The 13,983-nt window shown below is 44.2% G+C and overlaps 2 protein-coding genes across 3 annotated transcripts in view; one reads left to right on the top strand and one right to left on the bottom strand.

Annotated features, from left to right (window-relative positions):
- The window catches only part of LOC105392019 (neogenin), a 135,112-nt gene extending 123,212 nt beyond the window's left edge, over nt 1-11,900 (top strand). Inside the window, exons 28-33 of the mRNA XM_048622425.1 lie at nt 8,626-8,711; nt 9,120-9,195; nt 9,683-9,839; nt 10,202-10,323; nt 10,922-10,999; nt 11,717-11,900. Coding sequence (XP_048478382.1) covers nt 8,626-8,711; nt 9,120-9,195; nt 9,683-9,839; nt 10,202-10,323; nt 10,922-10,999; nt 11,717-11,859 — 662 coding nt within the window. The 3' untranslated portion in view covers nt 11,860-11,900. The remainder of the gene's footprint in view (nt 1-8,625; nt 8,712-9,119; nt 9,196-9,682; nt 9,840-10,201; nt 10,324-10,921; nt 11,000-11,716) is intronic.
- LOC119692412 (uncharacterized protein K02A2.6-like) lies at nt 576-5,222 on the bottom strand. Of its 2 annotated transcripts, none has more exons than XM_038113012.2 (2): nt 4,151-4,288; nt 576-3,776 (listed from the first exon to the last, which is right to left on the bottom strand). In XM_038113012.2, exon 2 carries the CDS (start codon nt 3,626-3,628, stop codon nt 968-970), a length of 2,661 nt encoding a protein of 886 aa, XP_037968940.2. In that variant the 5' UTR covers nt 3,629-3,776; nt 4,151-4,288; the 3' UTR covers nt 576-967. The 2 variants fall into 2 exon arrangements, with proteins under 2 accessions (XP_037968940.2, XP_037968941.2); XM_038113013.2 differs by having other exon boundaries at nt 3,636-3,776; nt 4,151-5,222.
- Nucleotides 11,901-13,983: the final 2,083 nt, after the last annotated feature.

The following is a 13,983-nucleotide window of genomic DNA, read 5'->3' on the forward strand; positions in this document are numbered from 1 at the left end:
CCCCAGGTTGCTTCCCTGACTTACTCCGGATAGCGTGCGGTAAGGGTCTGAGTAATGGTTTCCACATTGTACGTACTGTTTGCGATCTATTAAATAGCTCGCAAAGAATTCCAGCGTCTTCGGAGTGCATCCTGCTCTTGCCAATTTTAGAAGAAGCACGTCATTATCAACTAGGTCAAAGGCCTTACAAAAATCGAAGTAGGCCGCGTCGACCTGCACTCTCTGATCTACTTGTGGTGTTATGGCAGTGACAAAGTTCAGAAGATTCGAGGTAGTGCTACATCCTGAGCGGAAACCGTGCTGAGCATCACTCAGTTGTCCTTTAATCTCTGTATAAATAACCTTATATAGAGCGGATTCGAAGACCTTAGAAAATGTGGAAAGAATAGCCACCGGTCTATAGTCTTTGACGTCAGTTCCTCCGCTGCCCTTTGGCACCGGGATGACTCTAGTCAATTTCCAACAGTCTGGATACGTGGAACTCTCTAGACATATATTATAAATGTGACAGAGCGGGCCCACCAGCACCTCGCGGCAGTCTCTAACTAGGTATGTGTAGTAAATAAAATACGCTGTTCACTCAACCAGTTTATTTGCAAGACTAACTCATGTACTTTATGAAGCTACCCTACACTACACCTCCACCCTTAAATACTAACATAGTCTGAATACTAACAAACTTATATTTTACTTATACATATAAATTGTAACCAGGTACACTACTAACTAAACATATAACTTATATCCTACTTTTCATAATAACTAGTTGGAAGATTACAAACTTGCATTCGGTAGGTAGGTACCTAACTTCTTCTTTCTCGACAAGGGCACAGGTGATGACTCATTTAGAGCTGTTTACATTGATAAAGTATGCTATACAAAATAAATAGTTTACTTATATAATATCTATATCGAGACAGACAGTGATTAGACCTTAATAATTAATAACAGAGCTGCTTACATTTAACTATGCTATACAAAATAAATCGTCTATATCTATGCCGAGACGAACAGGAGGCCTACGGTCTCTTAATGGGTAACGACGTTCCACGGGCGCGGGAGCTTGGCTTTGCTGTGGTGCAGGCGCGGCCGGCGACCCCCGCCCCTCGCCCTCGCTCGTGCGCCGAGACCCCCCCGGCGGACCCGAGTCTGCGCTTACCCCCGGTGACTCACTTGGGAATATGAGCGGAGATACCACTGTATTGGCTAAGTAAGGTGATGCTGTATTGTCTGAGGGTTCTTCCTCTCCTACTGGCCGGATTTTTAATTGGTCTATATGTCTATGTATTACCGTTCCATCTACCAGTCTGACATTGTAGTCCGTAGTACCAAGCCTATCGACGACAACCCCGGGGCTCCAGCGCGTGCCCTGCGTGGCGCGGTAGTCGCGGCACCACACGGCCTGGCCCGGCGCCACGGCTCGCCGCCCGCCGCCCGCCGCCGCCAGCTGGCGCTGTTGTGCCGCTTGTACGTGCTGCTCCCTATCTGGCTTTAGCTTGTCAAGCCTGGTCCGCAATGTACGACCTTGCAACAGCTGAGCGGGACTTTCCCCAGTGGTACAGTGTTCTGTATTCCGATATAACAATAAAAATCTACATAAGGCAATTTCAGGGTCAACTTTTTCTAATAAAGCTTTCTTTATAACTTTTTTACAAGTACGTACGGCATTTTCGGCTAATCCGTTTGATGCCGGGTGATAAGGAGCCGAAAAGGTTTGCGTAATTCCGTTACTTGACAAAAAATCTTTGAATTCCATGCTGGTGAAGGGCGGGCCGTTGTCGCTTACCACCTGTTTTGGCAGGCCAAAAGTAGCAAAAATTTCTCTTAATTTAATTATAACTTGTTTTGCTGACGTCGAAACCATTTTAATTACTTCTATCCATTTTGTACAAGAGTCAACTAAGACTAGATAGGTGTGCCCTGCAATGGGTCCCATGAAGTCTAGATGCAGGCGGGTCCAGGGCCTGTCCGGCCACGGCCAGGCGCGCGGCGCGTGGGCCGGCGGCGCGTCGGCCACGGCGGCGCACACCGCACATCGCGCACACGTTTCTGCTATCGCTTCGTCTATCCCCGGCCACCAGACATAACTTCGACTAATTGCTTTTGTTTTTGTTACCCCCATGTGTGAGTCATGTAATTCTTTCAATACTTTAGAACGGCATTCTGATGGAATTATGACTCTGTGACCCCACATCAGACATCCTAATTCTATATAAATCTCGTTTTTCCGATTGAAAAATGGTTTTAATTCTTTTATTTCCGTTTCTTTTGGCCAACCGTCTTTTACATAACTAATTACCCGACTTAACAATGGGTCCCGTTGAGTAATTTTTTTAAGGTCATTATAATCTAATAATAGCGCATCGGACGCAAAGTGTAAATAGGTCTGCTCCGGTTGTTCACCTAACTTGACGCTATCACTTTTGTGTGCCGAGATCATTCTCGATAAACAATCCGCCGTATTTTTATCTGTACTGACATATTCTATGTTAAAATCGTACGCTGATAACGTTAATGCCCATCTTTGTAACCTACTGGCAGTCATACTTGGAATACCCTTCCCGGGGCCGAAAATGCTCACAAGAGGCTTATGATCAGTTCTCAATGTGAAATGACGCCCATATAAATATTGATGTAATTTCGTAACTGCAAACACAATAGCTAACGCTTCCTTGTGTATTTGGCTATAATTGATTTCAGCGGGCGTGAGTGCGCGCGACACATAGATGACGGCTCGCTCGGCGCCGGCCGCGTCGCGTTGCGCCAGCACGACCCCCAGCCCGTGCGCACTCGCGTCGCACGTCACCACCGCCTCCTGCGAGGGGTCGTAGTGCGCTAACACACCTGTACTAGACAGAAGGTTTTTGATTGTTACGAACGCTTCCGTTTGTTTCCTGCCCCATATCCAAGAATTATTTTTCTTAAGTAACTCATATAGAGGAGCTAAGATAAAACTTAAATTCTTAATAAATTTCCCGTAGAAATTGACCATTCCCAAAAATGACCTAAGTTCATACAAATCCTTTGGGGCCCTCATTTCCAGGATCGACCTAACCTTCTCCGGGTCCACTCGAATACCATTTTTATCGATTATATATCCCAGGAACTTAATTTCATTCGTAAAGAATACGCACTTTTGTTTTTTTATCTTCAAACCGTAATCTCTAATGCGATCTAAAACTTTATACAATGTTTCGATGTGAGATTCTAATGTCGAACTTGCTATTAATATGTCGTCCAAGAATATCACTACATTAGGTATATCCTTAAATAAATTTATCATTAATCGTTGAAATATTCCGGGACTAGATGCCAGACCATAGACCAAACGATTGTACTTAAATAACCCACGATGTGTATTAATAACTGTGTATTTTTGCGGATCGTTTAATTCAACTTGGTTATATGCTTGTGATAAATCAATCCGGCTGTACAGACTACTGCCATTTAGATTCGTGAATAGATCTTCTATTTTTGGCACAGGATATTTATCGACAGCTAAGTAAGGGTTAAGGGTCACCTTGTAATCCGCACATATTCTCAAGGAGCCATCCGGCTTGTTGGCTATCACCAGCGGGGTGGCCCAGTCCGACGACTCGACGGGTTCGATGACCCCGCTGGCCAGCATGGCGTCGAGCTCGGCGTCCACGCGCGCCCGCAGCGCGTACGGCAGCGGCCGCGCGCGGCAGAACACCGGCGTCGCGCCCGCCTTCACCACCAAGTGCGCCGCCCCGCCCGTGAAACGCCCTAGTCCCCCTTCGAATAATTCATTATATCTGGAATGGATATCATTCACATGTTTATTTATGTTTGGTACAGTTGGAGAAGCGGACAAGTTATTTAAATTAAATTTAGGTATATCAACCATCAATTCTGTGAGCCACTGTCGTCCTAACAAAGATGTCGTTCCCTTATCTATAACATATAAATCTAGTGTTTTAGATAAGCCTTTATATGTGCATTGAACTTCCAGGTAACCTAATGGCCTAATTTTGGAGCCATCATAAAAGGTCAAACTAAGTACACATTCTCTTAGGGGTACTGAGGGGAAACATGCCTCATAGGTTTGTTTGCTAATACAAGATAAAGCAGAACCTGTATCTATCTCCATTTTCAACACAACATTATTTACTAAAATGTTTAAACTGACCGGCTGATAGTTCCTCAGTGACATTTGATACACGGGTTCGTCGTCCTCTTGCTCCCCGTCCTGGGCGCGGTCCTCCGCCGCCGCCGGGTCCTCGTCCCGCAGGTGGTGGGTGGGCTGGTGCCAGCGCCCCCCGCGCCGCCGCCCCGCGCCGCCGCCGCCCCGCGGGCCTCGCCAGGAGCCGCGGCCGCGCCACCCGCCCCTGCTGCCGCCTGCCGCCGGTGGCTGTGCCGGCTCCGGCTGTCTTGCGCTGCCGCCCCGCGCCATGCTCGCGCCCGCGGCTGCCTCGTCGGGACACATTCTCCTCAGGTGGCCGGTCCTCCGACACTTGCTGCACTCGAACAAGCGGAACCGACACTCGGCCCAGCGATGGCGCGTGTCTCCGCAGGCTGCACACCCCGCCGCCTGCACCCGGTGCACGTCAGCCGATGGCCGTTGCGCCGCCTCGACCGCGTGCGCATCTCTGTTGGCCGCCTCTATTGTGTTCGCTAGCTGCACTGCTTTCGAAAAACTTATACCGTCTTCCGCAAATAACCGTTGCCGTATAGTGTCACTATTTATCCCGCACACGAATTGATCCCGTAGATTATCGTCTAAAGTGGTACCGAAATCACAATTCATCGCCATTTTCTTTAAAACCGCCACATACGATGACACTGTTACGTCACACGCCTGCCGACACTGCCTAAACCTAAATCGTTCGGCTAAAATTGAAGGTTTAGGTTGCAGGTGATCACCGACGAGTTTAATTAATTCACTAAAACTCTTATCTTTCGGTTTATTCGGGCTGCACAAGTTCACCATTAGCTCGTAAGTCGCTTCACCCACACACGCGATTAATGTCGGCACTTTTAAAACCTCCTTCACGTCATTAACTACAAAGTACATTTCAATTCTTTCGCAGTAATTTCGCCAATTTCCCGAACTAATATCAAACTCGTTTAACTTGCCGGCCATTTTTGATATTTTTAATCCTCGTTCGCCACTGTAGTAAATAAAATACGCTGTTCACTCAACCAGTTTATTTGCAAGACTAACTCATGTACTTTATGAAGCTACCCTACACTACAGTATGGTGGAATGCCATCCGGTCCAACCGCTCGCTTGGGCGCGAGCGCCCGCAGAGCGTCGCTCACGGCGGCCGGCGCTAGCGCCTGCAAGTGCACTCGCGCCGCGCCCTCACTGCCGCCCGCGCGCGACGCCTGCGACGCTGATAATTCAGGCGCTCGATCACAGTAAACTGAGTGAAAGTACCGAGCGAACTCAGTAGCACACTCTTCGTCGTTTAAAGCCGTCCCATCCTTTTCAAGCCTAGATTTATTTGAACTTTTACTCTTAGATTTAACAAACCTCCAAAAGGACTTCGGTTCGCGTGCAAATTCACGTTGTAACTTATCTTGGTATGCGCTATAGTCCCTATGTATTTTTTCCTTAACTCTGGTTCTAACCTTTGCAAAAAGAAGATAATCTTCTTTAGAACCGCTGGCCTTGTATTCTTTGTGAAGTCTCCCCTTCATCTTAATATCCTTGATGAGGTCTGCTGTATACCAATCAGGGTAAATATATTTATTTTTGTATGCACCTAACCCTTTTTTGGGCACGAACTTATCTATTTCCTTGTTTAGCCTAGAATACAGAACATCAACCGCCTCATTAGCATCCCTTATAAGATATAGGTCAGACCAGTCAATATTAGCAATCGCAGAATACAGTGAACGGAAATCTGCTTTGTAAAAGTTCCAAGATTTACAAAAGGAGTCGCGGGAGGGGGCGAGAGGCGCGGCAGGCGCGGGAGGCGCGGGGCGCGCGGGCGGGCGCAGGCGCAGGCGCACTGCGAGCGGCGGGTGGTGCGCGTCCACCGGCACCAGCGGCTCCTCCGACAGACCCACCGTCACCGACGCAATACCCCCTGTACTTAAAACTAAATCTAAGCAACGGCCATTACTGTTACGAACAAAGTTATGCTGAGTGAATCCACAAAAGGATAAAAAGTACTCAAAATTATTCATTGTTTCTAAAGAGCAAGAACTCATATTAAAATCACCTATAACTAACAAATTGCTATGTTTCACACTTAGCTGTTCGATAATACTAAATAACTTATTATAACTACAATTTGAACTATTAGGAGGAATGTAACATACACATAAGACAATGTTCACTCTATTCTTACTCGATACTGAACAGCATACAAGTTCAAAAACCTCAGAGTCTATATCTACATCACTTATCACTAAGTTTTTTAAGACGTAGTTGTGTTGGGCCACTAAAAACGCGCCACCTTGCTTGCGCCCATCACTTCTATCACATCTAATTATATTAAATCCTTGTGGAATAATCTCTGAGTCGAAAATAGAGTTGTTACACCCACTTTCTGTGACCGCAAATAAATCTGAAGAACTCGCTACTAAATTGTTTCTGAATAAATCTAGCTTCGTTCTGAGCCCGCGGACATTTTGATAAAAAATATGCACTTCTTTATTCCGATTGTGAGCTCCCTTCGCTGGATTCTGCGCTTTATAGTTTGGCTTCGCTTGGCCCATTGCTGGGCCTTTCTTTCCGAAACCAAATCCATTCGGCAAATTCAACATTTACCGGCCATACTTCTGACTGACATAATTTATTATAAGAACTTTCCGGTACTCCTATTATAAATGACGCGTAATCCCGTTCAGTTTTGGTTTTTATCTTATTTATTTTCACCTCATTTTGGACAACACTAACAACAAACTCAGTCAATTCTTCCTCCGTTGTGGTTTTATGTAAACGCCAAACGTGTAGGTATTTCCTGCGCTCCGTACCTTTTAAGTTACTACTAGTATTGCCTCCTTTTTTTACCTCGGTAAAGCTACTTCTTTTCCGGCTATTTTGCACTAGGTGCCATCCTTCATCGGCACTGCTCTTCTGCCTACATTCTGTGGTGCCAGAACCGGTTTGTTTACTGGCCGCCGCGTCATTCGAACTACCGGCTACGTTGTTACCGCGCGAAGACAAAACGGCGGAAAAGGACGGTCGGTTCGATAGTTCTCGCTGTCCGGACTGGGTTTTAGCCGATTGACCGAGTGATTTAGGTTCGATATCTAGACTCACACTTACAGGTTGCTTAGGTAATATGTTAGGTCTTGTGATATTATCCTTTTTCGACTTAACGATCGTATCAGCATAGGTCTTATTCGATAATATATTCGACTGGGACACCCTGCTTTCTATGTCGACTATGTACCTATCGCGGTCCTCCAATGACTTTTTTAATTCATTTATTGACTCAGCCATATCTTTTACGACATTGGTAAGCCGTTGGACATCCTGTCTAAGAGGTAATATTTCCTTATTTTGAGTCCTAAGAATCTGAAGTTCATTTTGAATTCCTAGTAGCAGATCCGATAAATTACCGTCGAGAAGGTTATCGTGTAGTTGGGTAAGCGAATCATTTTTAAGGCTACCTCCACGATCGCCACGAATCGAGTTTACGTTGCCAATATCCATAGCGGTTAGATCGGTTATCGCCATACTACTCTCGGACACATATGTTGTATTCCAGCCCTCAATGGAAGTACGTATTGGAGTGTTTAGATTGCCTCCTTTAGGTCGCGCGCTTATGCATATTGGGCATGTCCAATTATCTTTAGCTTCCTGGGAGAAAGCTTCAAAAGTTGCCTGACTTATGTTGACACATTCCAAGTCAAAGGGTTCATGACATCCGCTACATTCCAGTGAGATATCCGGGGTACCAATTGTTTTCCCGCAAGCATTACAATTAATTGCCTCCATTTATTTGTACGTAAGAATAATGTTCAACTCACGCGCGCTGCATACTGGGTTACTGGGTCAACGACTCGATGTTGCCAGAGAGAGATAGTTCGCACCGCTAGCCGCACAGGTGGAACAGAGATAGCACCTGTCGGCCCGCCTCGTGTCAACGCACGCGCAAGGTCTTCTTGTAGGCTACTCCGATGCTCGCTGATGGATTGTGAACCCTATTCACCACGTAATAAACACTAATCTTATTTCCCTTTAGATGTATTAATTTAATAATTTCGCGTAACACGTCCGCTTCGCACAAGAGTGTGTGTAAGTGAAGTATCTATGAAGTGAAGTACCCATGGGTTAGTTGTATCAAATTAAGTTATCATGAAACTGGAAAACTACTTTCGCTGACGGTATCACGCCATAAAAGGAAAAGTGTTTAAAAATTAACGTAAAGACAAAGTGAAGTTAATCGTAGATTATCCCTTGGTGATTATAAAGAGGCGATATTATGATGTATTTAAAGTAAAAAGTGCACAGAACGTGTACATTCGCGAGAATGTACACAATAATATTCTAATAATATTCTGATGCGTTGTTAAGTTTACTTTCATTCGTGTTTCACACGAATGAAAGTAAACTTAACAACGCATCAGAATATTACCGACTAAAAACGTGGAACTTTTTATGACTAAAAATCAAATCTAATACAACTTTTCTCTATCCCACAGCGATGAGCGGCGTGGGCGCGGGCTGCGCGGCGACGTGCGACCGCCGCCCCCACCGCCCGCAGCACCCGCTGACTCACCAGGACCAGGTATGTAGACTGAGCAGCATCATCATCATCATCAGACAAGACAATAGTCGCTAGCTGTTTGAGAGAGACTGTCAGAGTCAGAGACCACTTAAAAGGCGCGTTGAAATCACCAGAACATGTATGCTATCCACTTCTGTGTGAAATTGTGAATGTGTATTTTGTAAGGACTATATATACGTAGGTACATATCCTTGTAGTAAGGCTGCGTTCCCAGTAAACAAATTGCTCAATCAAGGCGCACGTATCGCCATAGTGTAAAGTGAGCACAAAGCAAGCAGACTGTGAACACTAGAAGCTAATTCATACAGTGGCCTTCAATTTGCCTTTTGGTAAGGCAGCCTAAAGTGTTTACACTGCTATCAAAACCATGTAGTTACATAATATGACATAATGTGTTGTATGTTTCAGTTCGCGGCGGGCTCGCTGGGCTCCCCGCAGTCGTCGCTGGCGTCCCTCGCCCCGCTGCACCCCCCTCCCGCGCCCTGTACGTATTATTTCATACATAATATGGTCATTTACATAAATAGCTATACTTACTATACACTTGTGTGCCTTGTGAAACTATTTACATATCAAACCGTCAATGTTTGTGATTTTGACAAGGCACAAAAGTGTATAGCTGACTATACATTAGTGTTTGACACACATCTGCCTCGACCGAGAATGGAACCCCGCGTTACTGTGTGAGATGCACCTATCCCGAATAATTAGAGCCGCCATTCTCACCAACTAGACTACAGACTTTATAAAACACTAGTTTTTCTCTAATTTTCTCTTCCTACAAGGTGTTTCTGTAACAATTACGGGGTAAAAACTAGCCTATGTATCAATGCAGAGTTTAAACTTACTCCATGCCAAGTTTCATGAAAATCTGTTCAATAGTTTTTACATGAAAGAGTAATTAACAAATCTATCCTCTTCATAATATTACCTCCATTGTAGTATAAATTAACCCTGTTTTCTCTCCCCAGGTGGGTCAGGCACATGCCCGCTAGGCTCGGCCTGCGCCCCCACGCCGGGCGCCCCCGGCCTCGGGGGCGGTGTGGGGGGCGGGGGCGACATCTACGCGTGCGCGGCGAGAGAAAGAGGGCAGTATGTGGCGTATGAGCCGCTGGGGCATTATACACAGTGAGTAGTTATTGTTATTCTGGTAAAAGATACTTATGTATTGTCAATGATTTATGGTCTTGCCAACATTTAATGTAGTTACCGTATTTTATGTTCTAGGTTTGATAGGATAGCTTCTGAGTTTGTCCCGTACACTTATACCATGAGTATTTCAAGTTAAACAGAACTTAAATATGAAATGTAGCGCAGCGCTGTAATGGGCTGAATTATCTTTGAATACAACTGAAGTTCATGCTTACCAACTCTTCCTTTCTAAATACCTATCACACTTTAGTGTGAATGAGTAGGCATGAAGGCCCGTATTTAGATCTTTTGTTTTTATTTCAACTGTTATTTTTAACTTATTAACCTTCTCATTCCAGCCGCGACTCGATCTCGAGCGAGGCGACGGCGGGGTCGCTGCCGCGCGCCCCCCGCGCCCCCGCGCTCGCCCCCTGCGCGCCCTCCTCCATGCACAGCTTCACTCACACGCTCGATGGCACAGGTATGTACACTGTACAGTATGGCGATTATAAGATTTTCGAACCTCCGTTTATGTTGCGTATGGTCAACTATCACTGTCAAAATGTAAGGCAAATTTTATTAGTTCCAAAAGTGACTACGTTAGCGCTGTTCTTTTTCTATATGTTTGTGTAGTATCGACAATAGTATCGAATTGCCACGTTAGCCCGTCATAGGCCCTGGTGCTGTCAGCAGAACAGATACGTATACAGGCTGTTACAAAAGTGGTATACTAAGCCGAAAGTCACTTCCACCCACACGTCTTAGAACAAAAGTTGTTCAGATTAACCCCCCGATCGTGTTACCCCCTTTCGGCATAGTATACCTACTACTCATTACACACTCTATGTAGTAGGTTCATATACCGCCCCAGCGCAAACACTTTCCCCCATCCATAAAGGAAACTCATAGAGCAGTCTATGTAAAGCAAAATAGTTGGCGGGTGTTATCAAAAGTGTACAGAAGTCTAATTTATTGTATGAGTGAAAATTAACGTCGTCGGCACCCTGGTTACCTTGTTTTATCTTAAAAATGTGGTTCTTTGTAAGGCTTGTGTTAAATTACTTGCTTTCTGTTTGCAGGTAGTGTGAGAGAGACGTCTCCCTACAAGAAGAGTAATAACTCGTCGCCCGGACATATTCCTAATAGATTACAATTAGGTAAGTTCATGCAAAGATCCATTTACATTCTCATTTATAGTTTTACTTTGTAATATAGCGTGAATCCTATGACGTTGGTTCGACAAATCCTTCTGGTAAATTAAGTTCGTTTTCCCATGAAAACGGAGAAATGTATGGATTTTACAGCTTTCATAGGGCTCTTGATTTATTTTACAAAGTATAGATAGTTATTTTAATTTGTTTCCTTAAAACCTTAATAACATCATACTTATTCTTAAAAAAAAAAAAAAAAACACGCACTCACGCCTTGTACTAATGTACTCCCTTGCGGGGTAGGCAGAGGTGCATTGCTGCACCCACTTTTCGCCAGAGTGTTATGTTAGTCCCAATGTAATAGGGGGCGGGTCTATTGCCATTTTACGGGCACATCCAAGACCCGAGAACAAATATCTGTGTTTAAACAAATATCTGCCCCAGCCGGGAATCAGTAGTCAGGGTCACTAACCACTACGCCATTCGGTCGTCTTATTCTTTAATGGTTATGTAACCTACCTACATTATAATGTGCATTATTTACCCGATACTCTTTTAAATCATTGTTACATTACTTAGTTCTTGACTGATGTGTCCAAAGTCAACAACCACAATGTAACTAACGCCCCTTAGTGATCTAACAGAGCATGGTGAAACCAGGTCTAAGTACCTACACAAAATCAAACACACCTTATACATTTCCTACCCCATTTCTTCCACTAGGTGGCGCCGTCCCCCACTGCTCCGAAGAACTCGAGCCCCTCACCCCCTCGCGCTCCACGGAGCGGCTGCAGCGCGAGATGCAGAACCTGGAGGGGCTCATGAAGGACCTGTCCGCCATCACGCAGCAGCAGTTCCACTGCTAGCCCCCTGTACCTGGTTAGGAGGGTTGCTGGTAGCCGACTGTACCTGGTTAGGAGGGTGGCTGGTTGCCCACTGTACCTGGGGGGAGGGCTCTAGAGGGGAAACGGCTAGTGAGTTCCACTGCTAGCCCACTGTACCTGGTCAGGAGGGCTCTAGAGGGGAAACGGCTAGTGAGTTCCACTGCTAGCCCACTGTACCTGGTCAGGAGGGCTCTAGAGGGGAAACGGCTAGTGAGTTCCACTGCTAGCCCACTGTACCTGGTCAGGAGGGCTCTAGAGGGGAAACGGCTAGTGAGTTCCACTGCTAGCCCACTGTACCTGGTCAGGAGGGCTCTAGAGGGGAAACGGCTAGTGAGATCCACTGCTAGCCCATTGTATCTGGTTAAGAGGGTTGCTGGTAGCTGACTGTACCGAGTTGAGAGGGCTTTAGACGTGGAAACGGCTCGTGACTTAGGTTACAATGCAGAGCTAGCCGACTGTACTTTGATTCCAGGGCCGTGGAGGTGGATATACGAGTAGCTTGAGACTTAGGTTAAAAGCCAGTGCTGGCCAACTGTTGCGAGTTGAGAGGGCTACTGCTAGCCGACTGTAACTGACCTTGTTTAGAGGACTGTGGAGGTGAAAATAGCTGGTGACTACGGTTAAAATCTAGTGCTACAGTGGTACAGGATAAAAAGGGGAATTGCACGAGACATTTAAAGTTATTTAAATATACTTTTGTCTCGCTCTGACACTATACTGTCAATGCAAGCGAGCAATAGATTTAAATACGTTTAAATATCTCGTGCAAGTCGGTAATTGAGGTTAAATATGCTCCAGTGCTAGCCGAATGTGCATCCTATTGCGAAGGTGATTGAGGTTGAAATGGCTCGTGAAGTTTCCTTACGTGTTTTTGATGTAAGATGACAATTAAACCCCGTGTTGTGTTGGAGGTTCGTTAGGGAAATGTATTGTGCAACGGGCATTTAGAGATAATTAAATGAAATGTAAATGTTTTTCTGACATTTAAAGAGGGCTGAGACGACGGTCAACGCTACTACAATTTCTATAGAAGTAGGTACTTAAAACAGCCTGAAGTCTTTAACATTGATTATAATGTTGACTTCTTACACAAAATATGAAATGTATAAACTTACGTAAGCTCAAATTGTTATGACATGTGACATTGTGTGAATTGTAGCTTTTGTATGAAGTCGCTAGGGCAGAGACCAACACAAGTATTTATGAAGAGTGACACCAATTTAAGGTAGAAAAATCATGATTTTCTATTCTATTCCTAATATTTTGAGACTTTTAAAATTTACCGCCTATTTTTAAGTATTTTTAAAAACATATTTTTACCCTTTTATTACCTTCTTTGTGTTCAAACTCAATGTTAGGGCCACATGTGGCCTAATGTACCACTGCCTATTCTAGACCCTTATACCTACTGTTTGTATGTACTTATAAGTTGTATCGTCTTTACATAAGCGCTGTGTGGACAGTTTGTACATAGCTAACTCTAGTTGTAAGTATATAATATACATCACACTAGTTGTAAGACGCACTATACTAGTTTTAGACTATGTCAAAAAGTTGTGGCTGTTTTCTCCATGTTCAATATCTCTAAATTGTTACAACATAAAAATCTACGCAGTAAACATAAACATAAAATAAAAAATTAAACAAATCCTTCCTTTATGTAATCGTAAAAAACTATATTGAGAAGGAAAAGTATGTATTCTGTCGATTAGGCCGCCTTGCAAATGTTTTGACTGGTGGCGCCCTCTATAAAATACGTATAGATGGCGCCACCCGCTTAGCTTTTATTCATATGAATTCGTTTTAAGAAGAAAATATAATTATTATGAGTTTAGTTATATCCGTCCAAACAGATATCAGATGCAACTTGCAAAGATACATAAGATATAAATTTGTGCTCATGCCATACCTATTACAGTGAAGTAGGTACATAACTTACTATTTAGTTACATACTTACAAATATTACATGTGTATGTGATGAATTCTGAACACTGTATCAAAATTAAAAAAATATATGAAATATTGTATTTATAACGTTTTAACATTGAGATATAAGATATTCAGAAACAGCTACAACTCTTGATATATTTGTATTTATTGTTTGC

This window comes from Plutella xylostella, chromosome 2 (genome assembly GCF_932276165.1).
Source record: "Plutella xylostella chromosome 2, ilPluXylo3.1, whole genome shotgun sequence".
Classification (NCBI taxonomy): domain Eukaryota; kingdom Metazoa; phylum Arthropoda; class Insecta; order Lepidoptera; family Plutellidae; genus Plutella; species Plutella xylostella.

Excerpts from the sequence above, each read along its gene's own strand:
- LOC119692412 (XM_038113012.2), bottom strand. The coding sequence starts at position 3,628 with ATGCTGGCCAGCGGGGTCATCGAACCCGTCGAGTCGTCGGACTGGGCC.